The sequence below is a fragment of the Schistocerca piceifrons genome, chromosome 3, assembly GCF_021461385.2.
Source record: "Schistocerca piceifrons isolate TAMUIC-IGC-003096 chromosome 3, iqSchPice1.1, whole genome shotgun sequence".
Lineage (NCBI taxonomy): Eukaryota > Metazoa > Arthropoda > Insecta > Orthoptera > Acrididae > Schistocerca > Schistocerca piceifrons.
In genome coordinates this window covers 561,489,126-561,510,271 of record NC_060140.1, presented here as the reverse complement: position 1 = coordinate 561,510,271, position 21,146 = coordinate 561,489,126, and the positions used below count along the sequence as shown (strand labels likewise).

At 42.2% G+C, this 21,146-nt stretch overlaps 1 protein-coding gene across 1 annotated transcript in view; it reads right to left on the bottom strand.

Annotated features, from left to right (window-relative positions):
• Positions 1–499: 499 nt before the first annotated feature.
• LOC124789664 overlaps positions 500–21,146 on the bottom strand; it is a 152,612-nt gene continuing 131,965 nt past the window's right edge. Inside the window, exon 6 of the mRNA XM_047257100.1 lies at positions 500–1,511. Within this exon, the coding sequence (XP_047113056.1) occupies positions 1,367–1,511 (145 nt within the window). The 3' untranslated portion in view covers positions 500–1,366. The remainder of the gene's footprint in view (positions 1,512–21,146) is intronic.

The following is a 21,146-nucleotide window of genomic DNA, read 5'->3' as shown; positions in this document are numbered from 1 at the left end:
TTGCCACTAAGCAATAATCTGAAGTGTTTAAGATGATGTCTTGGTAATTTTCTGCGTAGTGATTGACGATAACGAGTACCTCCACTGCACTAAAAGCACGTTGAGTCAGTGGCGTGTGTTTTGATAATATATCTATTAAAATAACCAAAAGTGCCGTAAGTGTTCCAAATCAGCACTGATGCACAACCCATTTCCAAGCCCTGAAGCACCTTCCTTTACTCTTATTGACTCGTTTTTGGCTGTTGGTCGAAGCTACATCCACCTAATCAATTAAACAATAAATATAACTCACTTTACTATCAAAGAAAGATTATACATTTCGATGATCCTTCCCACATTCTATGAACATAGCGTACGTTCGACAGAAATTACTTCCTTGCCAGGCGCACGCTTCACCTACAAGATACACATGTTCTTAGAAATGGGTTACATTGATCACGCCTTCCTTGACAATGTTACTTTTGAAAGGATCAAATTAATGACCGTTTTTTTTTTTAAAAAAAAAAAGCAGCTTTCGGTTATTACAGTAAACGGCTAATCAGTATTGCAGCACCCCGACACCACCAGGCAGTTGAAGTAAGAGCTGTAAAGATTACTTAGACAACGGCACAAGCTGGACTCACTTCAACGCATTCTAATTTGTTACTACTTCCGCTCCTAAATCTCTTATTCATCGATTGTTATTTGGTAGAGTTGCTGGCCACGATTTTCTCTTGTAACAAGAAAATATCAGTTTGTCTTACTCCACTGCCAAGGAAGTAGGGCTTCTAACGTTTTCGAATTCTTAAATATTCAGATACAGTTCGTCAAAAACACACTGCTATCAGTGACGGTGTTTTGAGCAGTTCTAGAGGGATGTAGAAAGATCACTTAGGTCCATTATCACTTAACAGCACCTGATTACAGTTCGTACTAATCGAAGTACGAACCATAATTGACTCAAACACGGTAATCAGTCTGTGATATCGTATGTCTGATGTTTTGGATTTTCGCCATCAGGATTCTGCAGTGAAGCGGTATAACTGCTTACATTAGTTCTGGCCGAGGGACCAATGAGACCATGCACAGCAGGTATGGGATGTTGTACTGAATGCGCGAGAGAAATGTTCCATGCTTCGACATTACGGTTAAATGAAACAAACAGTCTAGTGCAGGGAGTGATTCAGTGACGGTTCTGAGGAAACGACTGGAATGCTAGAAGGGCAGACTGGTTTTTCCCGTCCTGGTTTTTCCCGTCCGAAAGGTAGAAGCCGCTGCGGCAGACTCCACTGCGAGTGTGTTTTGCGGATTCTGTCTGGGCAGGTTGGCCGGCGTCCAGGTGGCTGAGCCATTCCAGTTCCTGGAGGGGCTGGTCGCGGTCACTGGGTCACAGCTCGGTGTTGACGGTGCAGGCCGGGTACAGCGCCAGGCAGTCCTTCTGGTCTTGGCCGTCGCGGGCCGCCTGCACGTAGCGGTGGAAGCGCGCCACCGCCGAGTTGGCCACCGCGGGCCGCTGCAGCTCCTCGGGGTCCCTGAGGACACGTCGTAGCCCGTCTGAGAAACTGGACCGAGCCGACATTTCAACAACAAGTAAAACAAGGAGTACACCCAAAAAAAGAAATAGACGAAGTAAGTAATCCTGAATTCGAATGAAGAACAATTGCCAACATGAGGAACTTAGATGTAGACGTCCTTCGAGCTCGGTGCAGCAGAGCAGCTTAATCCTAGATTACTACACCATTGCAAAATTTACAATTGCATTTGGTGTCAATTCGCGGTTCCCTTCAATCTGGTATTGTCAATATAAGGTATAAAACAGGACATTCTCTACTTATTTTCTATGCGTCATACCACGGGAGACCTTATAATTGTAATTAACTAGTGCATGAAATACAATTATAATTTCCTTTGAATAAAAAATGTAGTAGTATAATTTAAAATGCTTTAATAACAATGTGACATCACCCATGCCCTTAAGGGCTCTAATGCTAAACCGCTGAACAAAGTCCAGGCCTCCAGTCAAGGTGGTAGTAAAATTTAAAATGGTTTAATAACAATGTGACATCACCCACCCCCTTTAGGGTTCTAATGCTAAACCGCTGAACAAAGGCCAGGCCCCCAATCCAGATAGTATACCAATATACCAGTTATGTGCCTTTCACAGTATGCTGATACAATAATTCCATACTTAGCAATCATATACATCCATATGACTACTCTGCAGTTCACAATTGAGTGCGTGTCAGAGGGTTCTTTGAACTCCCTTCACACTATTCCTCTACCATTCCACTCTCTAATATCGCATGGGAGAAATGAACACTTAAATATTTGTGTACGAGCTCTGATTTCTCTTTTTTTTTTTAATCACGATGACCATTTCTCCCTCGTAGGTTGACGACCATAGAATATTTTCACATGCATGGTAGAAAGACGGTGATTAAAGTTTCGTGAAAAGATCTTGTCGAAGCGAAAAACAAAAATGGTTCAAATGGCTCTGAGCACTATGCGCACTTCTGAGGTCATCAGTCGCCTAGAATTTAGAACTAATTAAACCTAACTAACCTAAGGACATCACACACATCCATGCCCGAGGCAGGATTCGAACCTGCGACCGGAGCGGTCGCTCGGCTCCAGACTGTAGCGCCTAGAACCGCACGGCCACTCCGGCCGGCAAGCGAAAAACACCTTCGTTTTAATGATTGCATATCCGTGACACTTACTCCTCTACACTGACGCTCCAAAGAAACTGGTATAGGCATGCTTATTCAAAAAATGAGATACATAAACAGGCAGAACACGGTGCTGCGGTCGGCAAGGCTTATATTAGACAACAAGTGTACTGCTACTACATTGGCACGCTATCAAGATTTAAGGAAGTTTGAATGTGGCGTTACAGTCGGTTCACGGGTGATGGGGCACAGCATATCCGAGGTAGCGATGAAGTGGGGATTTTTCCGTTCGACAATTTCACGAGTGTACCACGAAATATCAGGTAAAACATCAGATTTCCGACATCACTGCAGCCGGAAAAAGATCCTGTAAAAGCGAAACAAACGCCGACTGAAGATATTCGTTCAACGTGACAGAAGTGCAACTCTTTCTCAAACTGCTGCACATTTCAGTGCTGGGCTATCAACAAGTGTCATCGTGCGAACCATCCAACGAAACATCACCGATATAGAATTTGTGAGTCGAAGGCCCACTCTTGTATCCTTGATGATTCCACTACACAAAGCTTTACGCCTCGCCTGGGCCCGTCAACGCCAACATTGGACTGTTAGTGACTGCAAACACGTCGCCTGGTTGGAGAAGTTTCGTTTCAGATTGTATCAAGCGGATGGACGTGTACCGGTATGGAGACAACCTCATGAATCTACTATGTCAGTAGGGGAATGTTTAAGCTAATGAAGGCCCTGCAATGGTGTGGGCATGTGCAGTTAGAGTGGTATGGGACTGCTGATACGTCTAGAAACGACTCTGACAGGTGACACGTACGTAAGCATTCTGCCTGATGATCTGCATTCATTCATGTCCGTTGTGTATTCCGACGGACTTGGGCAACTCCAGCAGGATAATGAGAGATCCCACACAGCCCAGAATTGCTACAAATTGGCTCCAGAAACACTTTTCTGAGTTAGAACACTTCCGCTGGCCACCAAACTTCCCAGGCATGAACATTACTGAGCATATCTGTGATGCCTTGCTATGTGCTGTCCAGAAGAAATCTCCATCCTTCGTACTGTTACGGGTTTATGGACAACGCTGCAGGATTGATGATGTCAGTTCCCTCCAGCACTACTTCAAACATCAGTCGAGCCTACGCCACGTCGTGTTGCTGCACTCCTGCATGCTCGCGAGGCCCTTCACGATATTAGGCAGGTGTACCAGTTTCTTTGGGCCTTTAGTGTATCTCGCGATAATATAAAACAAGCTGCGCTTTTTCCAACTTTCTCGATGTTCTCAGTCAATCCTATATGATAAGCATCCCACACAGCACAGCAGTAAACTAGAGGAGGACGAACAAGCGTAGTTATGGCAGTCTCCTTAGTAGACCTGTTGCATCTTCTACGTCTACATCTACGAGCTTACTCTGCTATTCACAATTAAGTGCCTGACAGAGGGTTCAATGAACCACCTTCAAGCTGTCTCTCTACCGTTCCGCTCTCGAACGGCGCGCGGGAAAAACGAGCACTTAATTTTTTCTGTGCGAGCCCTGATTTCTCTTATTTTATCCTGTTGACCATTTCTCCCTATGTAGGTGAGAGCCAACAGAATGTTTTCTCTATCGGAGGAGAAAACTGGTGATTGAAATTTCATGAGAAGATCCCGTCGCAACGCAAAACACCTTTGTTTTAATGATTGCCATTCCAATTCACGTACTATGTCTGTGGCACTATCTCCCCTATTTCACGATAATACAAAACGAGCCGCCCTTCTTTGAACTTTCTCGATGTCATCCGTCAGTCCCACCTGATGCGGATCCCACACCGCACAGAAGTACTCCAGAATAGTGCCGACAAGCGTTGTGTAAGCAGTCTCTTTAGCAGACCTGTTAACCTTCTAAGTTTCCTGCCAATGAATGGGCGTCTTTTATTTGCTCTACCGACAACATTATCTATGTTATTTGTAACTGTAATCCATAAGTATTTAGTCGACTTTATAGCATTCAGGTGTGAGTGACTTATAGCGTGATCGAAATTTAGCGGATTTCTTTTATTACTCATGTAAATAACTTCACACTTTTATTTATTCGGGACCAATTGACACTTTTCACACCATACATATACCTTACTTAAATCATTTTGCAATTCCTGTTGGTCATCTGATGACTTTACGAGACGGTAAATGACAGCATCGTCTGAAAATAATCTAAGATGGCTAGTCAGATTGTCTCCTATGTCGTTAATATAGATCTGGAAGAATGTTGTTGTTGTTGTGGTCTTCAGTCCTGAGACTGGTTTGATGCAGCTCTCCATGCTACCCTATCCTGTGCAAGCTTCTTCATCTCCCAGTACTTACTGCAACCTACATCCTTCTGAATCTGCTTAGTGTATTCATCTCTTGGTCTCCCTCTACGATTTTTACCCTCCACGCTGCCCTCCAATGCTAAACTTGTGATCCCTTGCTGCCTCAGAACATGTCCTACCAACAGGTTCCTTCTTCTTGTCAAGTTGTGCCACAAACTCCACTTCTCCCCAATTCTATTTAATACCTCTTCATTAGTTATGTGACCTACCCATATAATCTTCAGCATTCTTCTGTAGCACCACATTTCGAAAGCTTTTATTCTCTTCTTGTCCAAACTATTTATCGTCCATGTTTCACTTCCATACATGGCTACACTCCATACAAATATTTTCCGAAACGACTTCCTGACACTTAAATTTATACTCGATGTTAACAAATTTCTCTTCTTCAGAAGCGCTTTCCTAGCCATTGCCTGTCTACATTTTATATCCTCTCTACTTCGACCATCAGCAGTTATTTTGCTCCCCAAATAGCAAAACTCCTTTACTACTTTAAGTGTCTCATTTCTTAATCTAATTCCCTCAGCATCACCCGACTTAATTCGACTACATTCCATTATCCTCGTTTTCCTTTTGTTGATGTTCATCTTATATCCTCCTTTCAAGACACTGTCCATTCTGTTCAATTGTTCTTCCCTGTCTCTGACAGAATTACAATGTCATCGGCGAACCTCAAAAGTTTTTATTTCTTCTCCATGGATTCGAGTACCTACTCCGAATTTTTCTTTTGTTTCATTTACTGCGTGCTCAATATACAGATTGAATAACATCGGTGAGAGGCTACAACCCTGTCTCACTCCCCTCCCAACCACTGCTTCCCTTTCATGTCCCTCGACTCTTATAACTGTCATCTGGTTTCTGTACAAATTGTAAATAGCCTTTCGCTTCCTGTATTTTACCCCTGCCACCTTTGGAATTTGAAAGAGAGTATTCCAGTCAACATTGTCAAAAGCTTTCTCTAAGTCTACAAATGCTAGAGACGTAGGTTTGCCTTTACTTAATCTTTCTCCTAAGATAAGTCGTAGGGTCAGTAACGCCTCACGTGTTCCAACACTTCTCCGGAATCCAAACTGATCTTCCCCGAGGTCGGCTTCTACCAGATTTTCCATTTGTCTCTAAAGCATTCGTATTAGTATTTTGCAGCTGTGACTTATTAAACTGATAGTTCGGTAATTTTCACATCGGTCAACACCTGCTTTCTTTGAGATTGGAATTATTATATTCTTCTTGACGTCTGAGGGTATTTCGCCATACATATTGCTCACCAGATGGTATAGTCAGGACTGGCTCTCCCAAGGCCGTCAGTAATTCTAATGGAGTGTTGTCTACTCGGTGGCCTTGTTTCGGATCAGGTCATTCAGAGGTCATTCAGTGCTCTGTCAAACTCTTCACGCAGTATCGTATCTCCCATTTCATCTTCATCCACACTCTCTTCCATTTCCATAATATTGTCCTCAACTACATCGCCCTTGTAAAGACCCTCTATATACTCCTTCCACCTTTCTGCTTTCCCTTCTTTGCTTAGAACTGGGTTTCCATCTGAGCTCTTGCTATTCATTTCTCCAAAGGTCTGTTTAATTTTTGTGTAGGCAGTATCTATCCCACCGCTAGTGAGATAATCCTCTACATCCTTACATTTGTCCTCTAGCCATCCCTGCTTAAACATTTTGCACTTCCTGTCGATCTCATTTTTGAGACGTTTGTATTCCTTTTTGCCTGCTTCATTTACTGCATTCTTATATTTTCTCCTTTCATCAATTAAATTCAATATTTCTACTGTTACCCAAGGATTTCTACTAGCCCTCGTCTTTTTACCTACTTGATCCTCTGCTGCCTTCACTATTTCATTCCTCAAAGCTACCCATGCTTCTTCTACTGTATTTCTTTCCCCCATTCCAGTCAATTGTGCCCTTATGCTCTCCCTGAAACTCTATACCACTTCTGGTTCTTTCAGTTTATCCAGGTCCCATCTCCTTAAATTCCCACCTTTTTGCAGTTTCTTCAGTTTTAATCTACAGTTCGTAACCAATAGACTGTGGTCAGAGTACACATGTGCCCCTGGAAATGTCTTACAATTTAAAACCTGGTACCTAAATCTCTGTCTTACCATTATATAATCTATCTGACACCTTTTAGTAACTCCAGGCTTCTTCCATGTATACAACCTTCTTTTATGATTCTTGAATCAAGTGTTAGCTATGATTAAGTTCTGCTCTGTGCAAAATTCTCCCAGGCGGCTTCCTCTTTCATTTCTTAGCCCCAATCCATATTCACCTACTACGTCTCCTTCTCTTCCTTTTCCTACTGTCGAAGTCCAGTCACCCATGACTATTAAATTTTCGTCTCCCTTCACTACCTGAATAATTTCATTTATCTCATCATACATTTCATTAATTTCTTCATCATCTGCGGTGTTAGTTGGCATATCAACTTGTACTACTGTAGTCAGCGTGGGCTTCGCGTCTATCTTGGCCACAATAATGCGTTCACTATGCTGTTTGTAGTAGCTTACCCGCACACCTATTTTTTTATTCATTATTAAACCTACTCCTGCGTTACCCCTATTTGATTTTGTATTTATAACCCTGTATTCACCTGACCAAAAGTCTTGTTCCTCCTGCAACCGAACTTCACTAATTCCCACTATATCTGACTTTAACCTATACATTTCCCTTTTTAAATTTTGTAATCTACCTTTTCGTTTAAGGGATCTGACATTCCACGCTCCGATCCGTAGAACGCCAGTTTTCTTTCTACTGATAACGACGTCCTCTTGAGTAGTCCCCGCCTGGAGATTGAATGGGGGACTATTTTACCTCCGGAATATTTTACCCAAGAGGAGGCTATCATCATTAAACCATATAGTAAAGCTGCATGCCCTCGGGAAAAATCACGGCTGTAGTTTCCCCTTGCTTTCAGCCGTTCGCAGTACCAGCACAGCAAGGCCGTTTTGGTTAGTGTTACAAGGCTAGATCAGTCACTCATCCAGACTATTGCCCCTGCAACTACTGAAAAGCTTGCTGCCCCTCTTCAGGAACCACACGTTTGTCTGGCCTGTCAACAGATACCCCTCCGTTGTGGTTGCACCTACTGTACGGCCATCTGCATCGCTGAGGCACGCAAGCCTCCCCACCAACGGCAAGGTCCATGGTTCATGGGGGTGAGGGGGGGTGAGGGAATAATAGAGGGCCTATAACACTTCCTTGGGGAACGCTGGATATTAGTTCTGTTTTACTTGATGGCTTTCCGTCTGTTACTACGAATTGTGACCTTTCTCACAGGAAATCAAGAATCAAGTCACAGAACTGAGGCGGTATTCCATAGGCACGCAGTTTTGTTAGAAGACGCTTATGAGGAACGGTGTCGAATGCCTTCTGGAAATTTAAAAATATGGACTCAATTTGACATCGCCAGTCGATTGCGCTCATTTCTTGAATCCGTGCTGACTATGTGTCAATAGATCGTTTTCTTCGAGGTAATTCATAATGTTCGAACACAGTATATGTTCCAAAACCCTCCTGTAAATCGACGTTAGTGATGTGGGTCAGTAATTCAGTGGATTACCCCGTTTTTGGGTATTGGTGTGACTTGAGCAATTTTCAGGTCTTCAGGTACGGAACTTTCTGTGAGCGAGCGGTTGTATATAATTGCTAAATATGGAGCTATTGCATCAGCATATTCTGAAAGGGACCTGTCTGGTATACAATCTGGGCCGAAGGCCTTGCCTTTATTAAGTAATTTAAGCTGCTTTGCTACACTGTGGATATCTACTTCTACGTTTCTCATCTTCGCAGTTGTTCTTGATTGGAATTCAGGAATATTTACTTCGTCTTCTTTGGTGAAGGAGTTTCGAAAAACCGTGTTTAATAACTCTGCTTTAGTGGCACTTCATCAGTGACTTCACCTTTGTTATGGCGCAGTGAAGGTATTGATCGCGTCTTGCCACTGGTGTGCTTCATGTATGACGAGAATCTCTTTGGGTTTTCTGCCAGATTTCGAGACAGAGTTTCGTTGTGGAAATTATTAAAAGCATATCGCATTGATGTACGCGCTATATTTCTAACTTCTGGAAAACTTTGCCAATCTTGGGAATTTTGAATTTTTTAAAATTTGGCATGCTTTGTTCGTTGCTTCTGCAACAGTGATCTGACCCGGTCTGTCTTCTAAGTGTTCTACCAATAATACTTAGTCTTTAGTCTGTCTTCCCCACAACATTGTCTATGTGATCGTTCCAATCACCCGACAGTTGAGGTTTGATACCTGAAAACTCGAAAGTTGCACAGGTCACACCAGGTACTGAAGAAAGGAAATAGGTGTAACCCATTGACTTACAAATGGCTCTGAGCATTATGGGACCCAACATCTGAGGTCATCAGTCCCCTAGCCCCCTGTGGTTCACAGCCCCACATCAGGCTACAGCAGTCATTTCAACCTATCACCCCACCGCCGCCCTCCCCCCCCCCCTCTCCCCCCCCCCCCGCCCACAACAGGCTACAGCAGTCCATTCAACCTATCACCCCACCGCCGCCCCACAGCGGACCCAGGGTTATTGTGCGGTTCGTACCCTGTAGGTACACTCACGTTCAGAAAAAAAACAGAACACCTTGAACGACTAGAGACAGGGCGTTCAAATTCATGGGACATATACATCAGTATGTTCTACAGAATTGATTACCATTTGAACCACGTCGGTCCGCGAGTTCAAGGCTAACATCAAAATCGCGGCGCCAATGCTATGTACTGGTAAAATGTGCCTGTGCCTGTCGTTGTCGCTATAAACCATTAGTAATGGATCAGTGTGACTTGAGGAGACGCGCAGGCTGCCTCGCAGCCGTGTGCGCGAACCGTACCGTCAAATCAGTGAGTTTGAAAGCGGACGGATTGTGGGCATGAGAGAATGTGATGCATTCAGTTGTGAAATTGCTGCTCATGTGGGACGAAGTGTTTCGGCAGTGCAACGACTGTGTGCAGATTGGTTCACAGAAGGCCGTAGAACACGACGAAATGGGTCAGGTCACACCACCCTCGTCAGCCTCAGAGAAGATCGACACGTCATCAGAATGGTATTGCAGGATAGACCTGCGTCCTCCTCGGCTCTGGAGCAACAATGTCACACATCGTACACTATCAGCGGTGATCGTCCGTCGCCGTTTATTGCAGCATGAGTTATGTGCACGTCTTTCACTTCTCCGTCAACCTTTGAAATACGTGCAGAAACATGCTAGATGTCAACGGTGTATGGAACGACGTCACTGAGGACAGGAATGGCATCAGACAGTGTTTTGGACGAATCGAAGTTCTGTTTATTTAAAAAGGATGGCAGCATTTTGATTCGCCGCAGACAGAGGGAGCGGCATCACAGAGACTGGATTCGCACAAGACCCACAGAGTCAGCTCGAGGCCTTATGGTGTGGTCAGCTATTCTGTACAACCACAAATTACAGTTAGTGCTCGTCCAGGGCACTGTGAGCAGTGAGCTCTACGTGAATGATATCCTGCGACCAGCAGTCATACACTTTCTGCACAACACCCCTGACGCCATTTTTCAGCAAGATATGTTGCTGCACCAACACGTACGTTCTTGGTGTCACAGGATGTCAGCCTCTTGACCTGGCCCACCAGATCACCAAACTTGTCATCGATAGAAAATGTATCGGATACGGTGAAGCGACGGATGCAGTGCTGTGACCCAGTGCCAACCACCACAGGTGAACTTTGGAACCCTGTGAATGCGTCATGGATGGCTATAGCACAGCCCTTCGCGCCTTGTACTCGTCGATGCCATCATGCACGGAACAAGTTATCAGGAGCCAAGGTGGGCGAAAACGAACGTCCTATCAGTAGTCGTTCAAGGTATTCTGTTTTTTTTTTTTTTTTTCCTACTGAACATGAGTGTATATTGCTTTGTGAACTAGCATGCATAACAGTCGATTCTTCTCCTTGCTCTGTTCTTTTGTGTTAATTCAAATGCCATGACTGAACCCATAACGGCCATACACCTCTTGAATGATTAGGAACATATGTGATACACTCATAACATTTTGGGGAGTATTTTGTCTTTATAAATTTCAGATTTTTCATACCACGTGGCTCTTAGTTAGTACTAAGCTCTGTATCTTACAAGAATGGGGACAACAAAGCCAGGGTCTGTGCAGTTTTTACGAAAAAAGGCGTGCTCTCTAGTGTTGGATGGGAACTTCTAGTTCTTTGTCAGTTTTTATACGATTTCAGTTGATTAACGGTGAGAAAGTGAAACATATAAAATCTTCGTATCCTTGCAGTTAGAACCTGCGTGATCACTTATTACACGCTACAGCAGAATATCATTTTTCTTTCATCCTTTTGTTACGCTGTAAAGAGGTCTATGAGCATGATTGCAGGTAGGTGGCAAATAGTTTTATTACTCCCACAGTGCTGTTAGGATGTTCCAGAGCTTGTTACGTGCAGAACGGCACAACTGATGTTATGGGTTACTTAACGAATTTTCTTTTTGTTGTTTTGCACCACATTTTTCCACAAAAGAGCTTCTTCACAAGCGGCGGGAGCCGCTCTTTAGCGCCTCATTCGTGAAATACGCCACTGGTCTATCTCACCCATTGGTCCAGCTCACCCGGACTTTCCCAAGGGGTCACTGCTTAGGACTATGATCAAAACTAAGAGAGTAACGTTAGGAAAAGTGCATTTTAACTCCAAATTCTAGTTTAATACAACAAACGATTTGTGAAGCGCATGCCAGGAAACATATCTGGAGGTACAAGTTACTCAACAAACGTCATCAGAGTACAGTAGATTTATAAATTATGCTGGGAGACCTTTTTTGTGAACCAGTATATCTATTAGCGAAAATTGTATCAAAATCCCTAAAGTATTACCTCAGACAGCATTCATACACAGACGGAGAAACGTATCAGGAAAATGGAAAATTTGTGGCAAGTTCTGTGGTGCCAAACTGCTAAGGTCATCGGTCCCTAGGTGTACACACTACTTAAACTAGCCTACGCTAAGGACAACACACACACACACACACACACACACACACACACACACACACACACACAGGTCCAAGGGAGGACTCAAACCTCCGAGGGGGGGAGCTGCGCTAACCGTGGCAAGGCGCCCTAGACCGCCTCAGGGTACCCCACGCGGCGCGTGCCGGGCAACAAAAGAACTGACGACAGCCCAAGTAGAGGGACATAAAATATAGAACGAAAATAGTAAGAAACCCTCTCTGAGGAAGAGAAATTTGTTAGCATTGATTACAGATTTATATGTAAGGAAGTCTTCTTCTGAAGATTTTTATCTAGTAGTAACTTGTACGGTAGTGAAAAATGGACATTAAACATTTCAGAAAAGAAGGTAACAGAAATGTGAGAAATGTGATGCTACAGGGGAATGCTAAAGGTGGGATCGGACAATTAATTAGCATCTACTGCATCAAAGTGAGAACAAAAAAAGGCACAAATTGAAAAAACTACGGGACCTGTTGATGAGAGAAATCCTGAGGCATCAGGGAAGCGTGAGTTTGGTATTGGAGGAACTAGTGTTTGTGAATGTGTGTATGGAGGGGGCGGGGGTGAAGCTAAATCGTAGAGGAAAATGACGGTAAGCTGCTTAAGATCGAGTAGTTGCGCAGAGAGTAAATGCTTACGCAGGATAGACTAGTGTGGAGATTTGCATCAAACCAGTCTTCCTACTGACGACGACAACACTAACTAGGTGTTAGCTTTTTAAAATAAGTAACTTGCGACTGAGCAGACACAAGTCTTATATGTGGTTATCTTATCTTGTATAGTTTAGAAATACATTAATTCAATGCTAATAAAATATGAAACAGGTTAATGAAACCAGTCAGAATTTAAAAATATAATGGAAAGTTGTCAAACAAATTTTGTAGGTTCAGTGCATATTATTTTGCGGAAGGCAAGTTTATAATTAGGCCACCCAAGCCGCTTTTTGAATGCTGTATGTAGTGATGTGAAATATCTACATTGGCATTATACTACACAAGTAGTCTTAAAGTGTGTGTGTGTGTGTAGAGGTATGTTGTTGACTGTTGTCTCTCCGCTGCCCCTTTTCCCTATTCCAGTCGTTAATAATATGCGGGTAGAGCTGCTTTTGATAACCCTTCCCGTGACCTAGAATCTTTCTAATTTTATCTTAATCGTCTTTTCGTAGGATATACATAGAAGGAAGCAATGTATTCATTGACTATTCTAGGAACGTTCGCACTCGGAATTTTTAACAGTTACTATGCAGCGATGCACAACGCCTCTGTTTTAACGTCTGCCACTGGAGTTGGCTGAGTATCAGGGTGACGCTTTCGTGTTTACTAAATCAACTGTACAGAAAAACGCTGTTCGTTCAGTCGCTTCTTTATGGATCCTGTTTCATAGCATGCCACACCGATTATATTCAAGTACTGATCGAACAAAGGTTTTGTAAACTGCCTTCTTTGTGGGTGGACTACACTTCCTGAGGATTCTTCCAGCGACGCTGTCTCACTTACATGCTGACATTTTTCACAATGGTGACGAAAGTCGATACTGGCTGGAGCAACATTAACTGCATCAAAAGACTTTCGGAGGTCGTTCAGCGTATTCTCTGATTATTTTGGTATAGAGTGCATGTGGTCCCAGCTGACTCGTTACAGCTTAATTACTTTTCGTCTAATTTCTTGCCTCCGTTTCTCTTTGTATGTGTATTGCAATGAAAATAGTTACACAATAGTGCAAAACTCGATGGTAAGCGCTGCATATCTTGCTCGGAAACAAATTAGTTTCACTCTCCAATTGGTCAACAATAACACCTACATTACTCTTCACTCTCAAGTTTGCATTCAATACTGCTCAGTTCTATCACACTTTTGTTTTTTCGGCTGGGTTGGTTATACGTTAACAGTGACACACAACAGCATGTATAGATTTATGTATAGAGTCTGATGTTAACCTCGAGTATGAGTACAATAAAAGGAATGCAAGAGCTGATCCTGCAGCCAGGGTAACTACGTTACAATATTTTTACATTTCAAGGTTGTTGTATTACTCTGCGAACTTTTATGTACGTTTTGGTGATTGCATAGCACAGTCTTTCTCAATGAACGTATTTTCCCGGAAAGAAATCTGGGGTAATAAATAAAATAAATTGTAGTTATGTGACTATTTTGTAACGAGCCCGAGATGACGGGAGCCTTGTACGAGAATTTCCCTGAACGATTTACGAAATTTTCTCCCTGAAATTCAGGTTCCTTGTATGTATTTTTATAGATTTTATTCTTCCATATAAAGATAAATTGAAATAGGTCACTGCGAACAGATAAAGATGTCGACTTGAGCTGTTTCTTGATTATCAGTCACTGAGGCTCTGTAGACGAAATTATTAAAATTTTGGATTTTATTACATGTGAGCGAAAATCAGGAGGTCTTGCAGTCGTCAGCGCTTGGTATAAAGACTAACGGGTGACTTTCAACATAAACAGTCGAAATTTCATTTGTAAAGACGGGTGAATGTTCTGATATTTTTCGATTACAACACAGACAACAGTCACTGGAATTAGTCACATTCGTAAAACATGTAGGGAGCTGTAATATGACTTACATAAAGCTAGGTGTTGGGAAACAGATGCCAGACCGAGATTCATTGGAGATGAACGTCATGCGCATAGAAGATACCACATAAAATTAATGCATCGGATTCTTAATGAAAGGTACGCGATTGGAGTCTTGCTTGTTTAGTTAGAATGAGTGTGTCACAAACCATATCAACAATCCGATGAGAGACGCTGCAGAAAAGGTATTGTACATCACGTAAGAACTATCATATCAAATTGAGTCAAGAAACATATTCTTGTTCCTCGTAGGTATCACCGATAGTGACTGTGGCATCAGTTCGCGAACAGGACGGCAAGAGAAGAGATGGCCCAAGACTTGCGCTCTACCAGACATCATATAAAGGCTTGAGGAATACTTATCTAGATGTAGGGAAAACTTGATATTTTTCCCCATATGCCCTGTGTTGGTGAATATTACTGAGTTTACGGTGTCGACCACTGACTGAATCCTGATCATAGAGATCTGATAGCTACGGTAATGACTGGAGTCATAATCCTCCAATCTACAGACTGCGAGACATAAATGTTAGAGGTTATTCTAATTTAATTTATTTCTATTTAACTCAAAGTAACACACGCTTACAATAATCAGATGTTAATAAATGAAGCAATAGTCAATGATAGAAAAGGGCTGAATCACGCTTTCATTTGTCTTGGGAAATTTAGGTAACCAAATTCCAAACCATCGGAAGGAAAGCTCGCTTCTGCTGATTACGAGAGCAGTGATTTTACCTTCTGCACTTCTCGATCGGCGATAGTTATTCGTATCTTTGCTATTTATTCGTAAACATGGATATAGAAACAATTCTTGATACGAAGTGCAACACCTGTGTTTCTCGATGTGTAGTATTCTCCTTTTCCTAAATCATTTGTATTTGTTGCCAAAGATCGTTTGTCTACTCAGATATTATCAAAGGTCACCAATGCAGCATTCAGGGCAGTCAGTTACTTCTGAAACAGGCGAAGGTAATGAGTGAAATCTCGAGTTTATATGCAGCTTAATTTGTGCATAATTATCGGATTAATTGAACTTACTGGCTATGATTGGGAGTGTATGATAATGACAGGAAGAAGCCCTTACTTGGACACTAGCTGGGTTTCTGTGTCTTTCACCGTCAGGTGACAATGCCCCTGATTCGAGAATTGAGGTTATATGAAGATGACTGGTATTAGTTTAAACTGATAAGGATATTGTGATAAAAACTGCGATAAAAATGATTTTATGAATCGTCTCCGTGTTCCGTACAAGCTACGAATGGTAATATATGACTCATTCCGCCGGAGCCTGAACTATCAAATAGCAAACGGCCCAAGCCCAAGGAGGTAACTCATACGGACGCTGTCGTTACAGTGCCAATTAGCGTCCACTCGTCAGACGTTGCCCGTCTACCTGAGAGACAGTGTTGGCACATCGACCTACTGCCACCTAATGCTAAGTAAGGGATCTTCTTCCAGGAAATGCGTGCCATTTCTGTTAATGGTGTTGTCTGAACGACTTTTCTCTCGGTCAACTAAGAAAAGAAACTAAGCAGATAAAGGAAAATGATCCTCGGCCTTTCTAGTATTTGAGTTTACATTTTTTCCATCATTTAAAATCTCACAAGGGAAACGTACACTTGCAGAGTCATCGAATTTGTTCATCTATCGGACAACTGTAGTGGTACTAAGACGTAACAATCAGTGCTCTTGTACAATGCTATTCGCAAATGTTTCCGTGAATTTTATGAGCCTGTTCAATACTCTATCAAGGAACAACAATAATAATGACAGTCATTATGATATATTCGTGGATCAGTATAAAAGAGGTGTTACAAGGATCATATGCGGGTATCGCAGTGAAGTCGTAAAGATCGATACCTGCTTTGAATGACGTACCCTATTTTAGCGATAGGCTGATGAAAGTATTGATGCATAAATGTTTATTTCATCACGTTTCTTACTTTATCTCCATTAAACCTCACAACTATTGTATCACAATGATGCTGATTATTATTTCTATTATTATTATGCCGCACTGCAGAAACGTGATTCGTTGTACCATTGCCCTTGAAGAGTAAGGAAGGAGAGAATGACGAGATTCGAACACAGGGCTACTCATATGGAATTCAACAACCTCCTGAAACATTGACCTTCGTTTTCTTAAAACGTTCGAAATGCAAATTGCACTAGATGAACATTTTTTACATGTGAGTATAAACTACAATAGTGTGCGAGATAAGCTAAAGCTGTGGCCCATTGGGTATATCCTTCCCTTGTCAAATGCATCTTCCACTTCAGTTTATCTCAGTCATCATATTCATTGTTAACAGCTATCAGTGGTTTAGAAGAAAGCACAACTTGAAACCAGTGTAGAGAAAAGGCACTTGCGACATCAGATTGTCATTATGCGAATAGTACAAGGGTCGCAGAGAGTCCGAACGGTCGTGAAATTAAAGCTACAGTGAAAATACGATCAAGCATTTCAGTTCTGAGCGCATAGTGAGCAAATAAAAGTAGTTAGAACAGTAGAGTGTACCGTGAAGTGTGAAGTGTGTGCTGTCAGTCGCTCAGGGGTTTCGCCTCATTTTATGTAGCTCACATGTTTTAATTGTTATGCGTGACAGCAAAGTGCGGCAACGTTGTAGAAACTCACTTCAATTGCAACAAAGGCTCTCCTGCAACGTTCTCGATGGGAAGGGTCTGATCACCCACAATTTCATCTCCGCTGGCTATGAGGACGTCAGTTCGGCACGGCAAACGAGTTGCAGACTAGGGCAGGTAATTGTCGGAAAGCCCAAGCGGCTGCCTTCTATGATGAGGGTATTGGAAAGCTAGTACAATGCTACGACAAATGTCTAACTCGGAACGGCGATTATATAGAGAAGAAATTGTTGGAAGATACAGCCAAATGCTGCATATAAAACATTTTTGATTGTCACTGTGTTTTACATTTCGCTGCCGACCAAAGGTTGACATAAAAAAGAAAAGAAAGACAGCTCTCGTAAATTACTTGACGAGTTTTCTTCATTTTAAAATGGCTTATACAAAATTAGTAAGCGCAGAGCATGTTACTGGACTGTACAGGCAATTTCATCACATTGTCTGCATGGCCAATATGATAACTAATCATTCCAATGCGATACTGAATGTAGCTGCGTAAGCAATCTAAGACGCTGAACGTAGATCCTCCTCGGTCGTTTAACTATGTTAGTTGTTCTCTTGTGTGTGCGTGTGTGTGTGTGTGTGTATTTACCTCTCTCTAGATACACTTCGCGAACAAAAAAATCTACTGACACCCATGTCTATTCATTGCAAAGACACCAGGCATGTAGGTAACAACTACTGTCCCATTTGTTCGTCTTCAAGGAATCTTCGCCACCAAGGTCTGATCCTCTCAATGATACTCTGAAGTTGGAATAATTTTTCTGTTTTACTGAAGCATGGTGAATGACTGACTCCAGTGTATTTGCCGGAACACTTTACACGTTTCTGACTCTTTTCATTCATTCCAAACGTATGCGACGAGATTCAGGCAGGTCACCATATTCACTCGATTTTCTTCTGACTGCAATGTTACGGGCCTTGCATCATGGGTGGAAGTATTATTATGTTGCTATAGAAGAGATCTAGAAATCAAAGTGTTGCCGTAGCGTATGGGGCATACGTTACAGTTTACAGTGATTACACAAATTAAGACTTAATGTTTGACTTTGTAGCGGAAAGTGCGTTGGTTAAAAATTTATTGACAGATTGCAGGAATGTGTCGGTTTGAGCCTCGAGGTCGAAGCCCTTGATTTTAATGGGAAACTTTGTTACGGCTGAGACGTTCATACATGTCTCACTATCCGCTTCCATAACGTCAAGCTCGTCGGTGACAAAATTGTCGTTTAAACGTAAGTATTTAAGTTCCAGTGGGACACCACCTACACGGAAAGATTTTTCACCACAAGCATCCTCCAGATCACTCAGTCAGTGTGAAACACAAACATCATTTTGGTGTTATACATTGAGTTGACAAAAGTCGTGGGATAGCGATATGAATGTATACAGATGGCGGTGGTATCCCGCACACAAAGTATGAAACGGTAATGCATTGAGCTGTTGTTTGTACTTAGGTGGTTCGTGTGAAATGTTTTCCGACGTGACTATGGCCGCACGACGCAAATTAACAGACACCGAACGTGGAATGATAGTTGGTAGTAGACGCATGGGACATTCCATTTCGGAAATCGTTAGGGAATTCAATATTCCGAGATCCATATTGTCTAGAGTGTGCAGAGACTACCAAATTTTACGCATTACCTCTCAATACTGACAACGCGGTGGCCGACGGATTTCACTTAACGACCAAGAGCAACGACTTTTACGTGTAGGTGTCAGTGCTAGCAGACAAAGACAAACAGTACTGCGCGAAACAACCGCAGGAAACAATGTGGGGCGTACAACGAACGTATCCGTTATAATAGTCTGGCGAAATCTGGTCTTAATGGGCTTATGTAGCAGACAACCGAAGCGAGTGCCTTTGCTAACAACAGGTCACATTCATCGTCTCTCCTGGGCTCGTGACAATGTTTGTTGGACGCTAGACAACTGGACAGCCGTGGCCTGGGGCCCTGTTCTGTATCGTTCATACCAATCGGTGTAGTAGGTTTGTCTCGGTAATGACGTCATTTTCGGTTCTGTACCGAAATATCCCATTCAGTAAGCTTCTGAGACCTGTTACCGAACGGTCCTCCCACCGATTTTACGACAATTGTACCGAGAGGTTTTGGATTTCGGTCTGGTCCTGTCGATCGGTGAGCTGTGGTTTATGTACACCTATAATTTGTTATTTTAAACATATTCAGCGGTTTTAGCTTTGGATTTAGTGATTGTGTTACTAAAGAATCACCAGAGGACGCATCCAGTTGGAAAGTGAGTTCATAATAGACTATTTTCCTTTGTTAGAAATATGGTTAGGTTAGGTTGTTACTGTGAATGATTACATCAACAAAAAAATGTTCAGCCAATATTCTCTCAAAATACGTACTATTTTAGTGCAAATAAGTGTTTAAGGACCATTAAATATCAAGACATCGGCTCTGCTTACGCATATTACACGAGTGTGAACTGACGTTACTAGTGACTTTTGTGTACTTTTCCCCACAAACGGTTTAGTTAGTAATTATCGAAACGTGTTGACAACTTTCAAGTAACAATGGAAAGCAATAATGCTTAGCCTGATATTGGAAACCTTCCAAACTATCACGCATTTCTGACTTACGCAGCATTGTTTGGCAACGAAGTCAGTTTACGTTCCTTTCCACAATGGTATAAGAATTGAGCAACGTGTAGCTGCTGATAAGCGTGGCTAAGTGGTTAGCGCGCGGGAGTCCTCCACGTAAGGATACGGGTTCGTGCACAGCTGATTTCAAAAATATTTTTTTTTCCCTCTTCATATATGCAACACGTTCTGAGACATTGTTATTCGTGTAAGTTAAGATTTTCTGCAATATTCGTTATTACTCACATGTAAGAGCGCGTTTCCTCAATTACGATTTCGTGATTTCTGTGTGTTTAAAAAACGAAATATGAAATTGCTGGAGATGAAATTGCTGTGAGTGAAACAACCGACAGTGACCTTTATATTTTTTCTTCTCAGAAATAATTCACCATTTTTTTCCGAATACGTAGCGATTTCCGAGTATGCGGTTAGACAGGAGTATAGGAGCACAACTTATATTACTGGGAATGTAACTAGTAGCAGTCATCTTCATAATCTTGCTTATCACAAGTATTTACCCTCGAATGCTCAACAACAGTTGACAGAGATGAAAGATCTCCGCCGTAATATTTTTAGACTGTAGCACCAAATACGAAACATTTTCATTCATGAGATGCATGTTATAAACTTCGACGAACTGCGGGAGCTCTCGAAAACGAGTTTTTTCTATTTTTTTTTACTCAAATCGTTGACGTATCATGTGGTCTACTTCATCATTTGGATCTCTAGGAGCGAGTGATAACCACATTCTGTTTATCTTCCTATTCTTTGAAACTCTCAGAATGAATTTTTCGGGTGTTTTTTTATAGTTGTATTAGTACAATATGGTACTACACACTATTTCTAACTCATTTTCAGAAACATAAAATCCAAAACACGATGTCATTGTGAATGAGAATAAGATGACATAATGCGGCATTTACGACAATCTGCAGAATACAGTCAAATACGCTATCGTTATTATGCATGCATGGAAAAATGCGGTCAGAGAAACTGTAAAAATTTTTATGCATTTCAGCTGAGAATCTTGGATATACTGTGCCTGATACTGTTAAGGAGGAGGCAAGGGCGATGAAGGCGGGCATCTCAGTTCGATGGAATGCGGCGTCATGCGTTATGGCAACGTAAACACAATTTTCGGTACTTGGTAGAATAGCGCGCCCATGTTGTCTTCTAGCCGCTTTGTGTTCGCGGCGCTGTGCGTGCTGCAGTGCGCATGCGCGCACCTGCTGCCGCTAGCTTTTATTGGCTTGCGCGACACGAACCGACAACAGCGCTTCAGTTCTCTAAG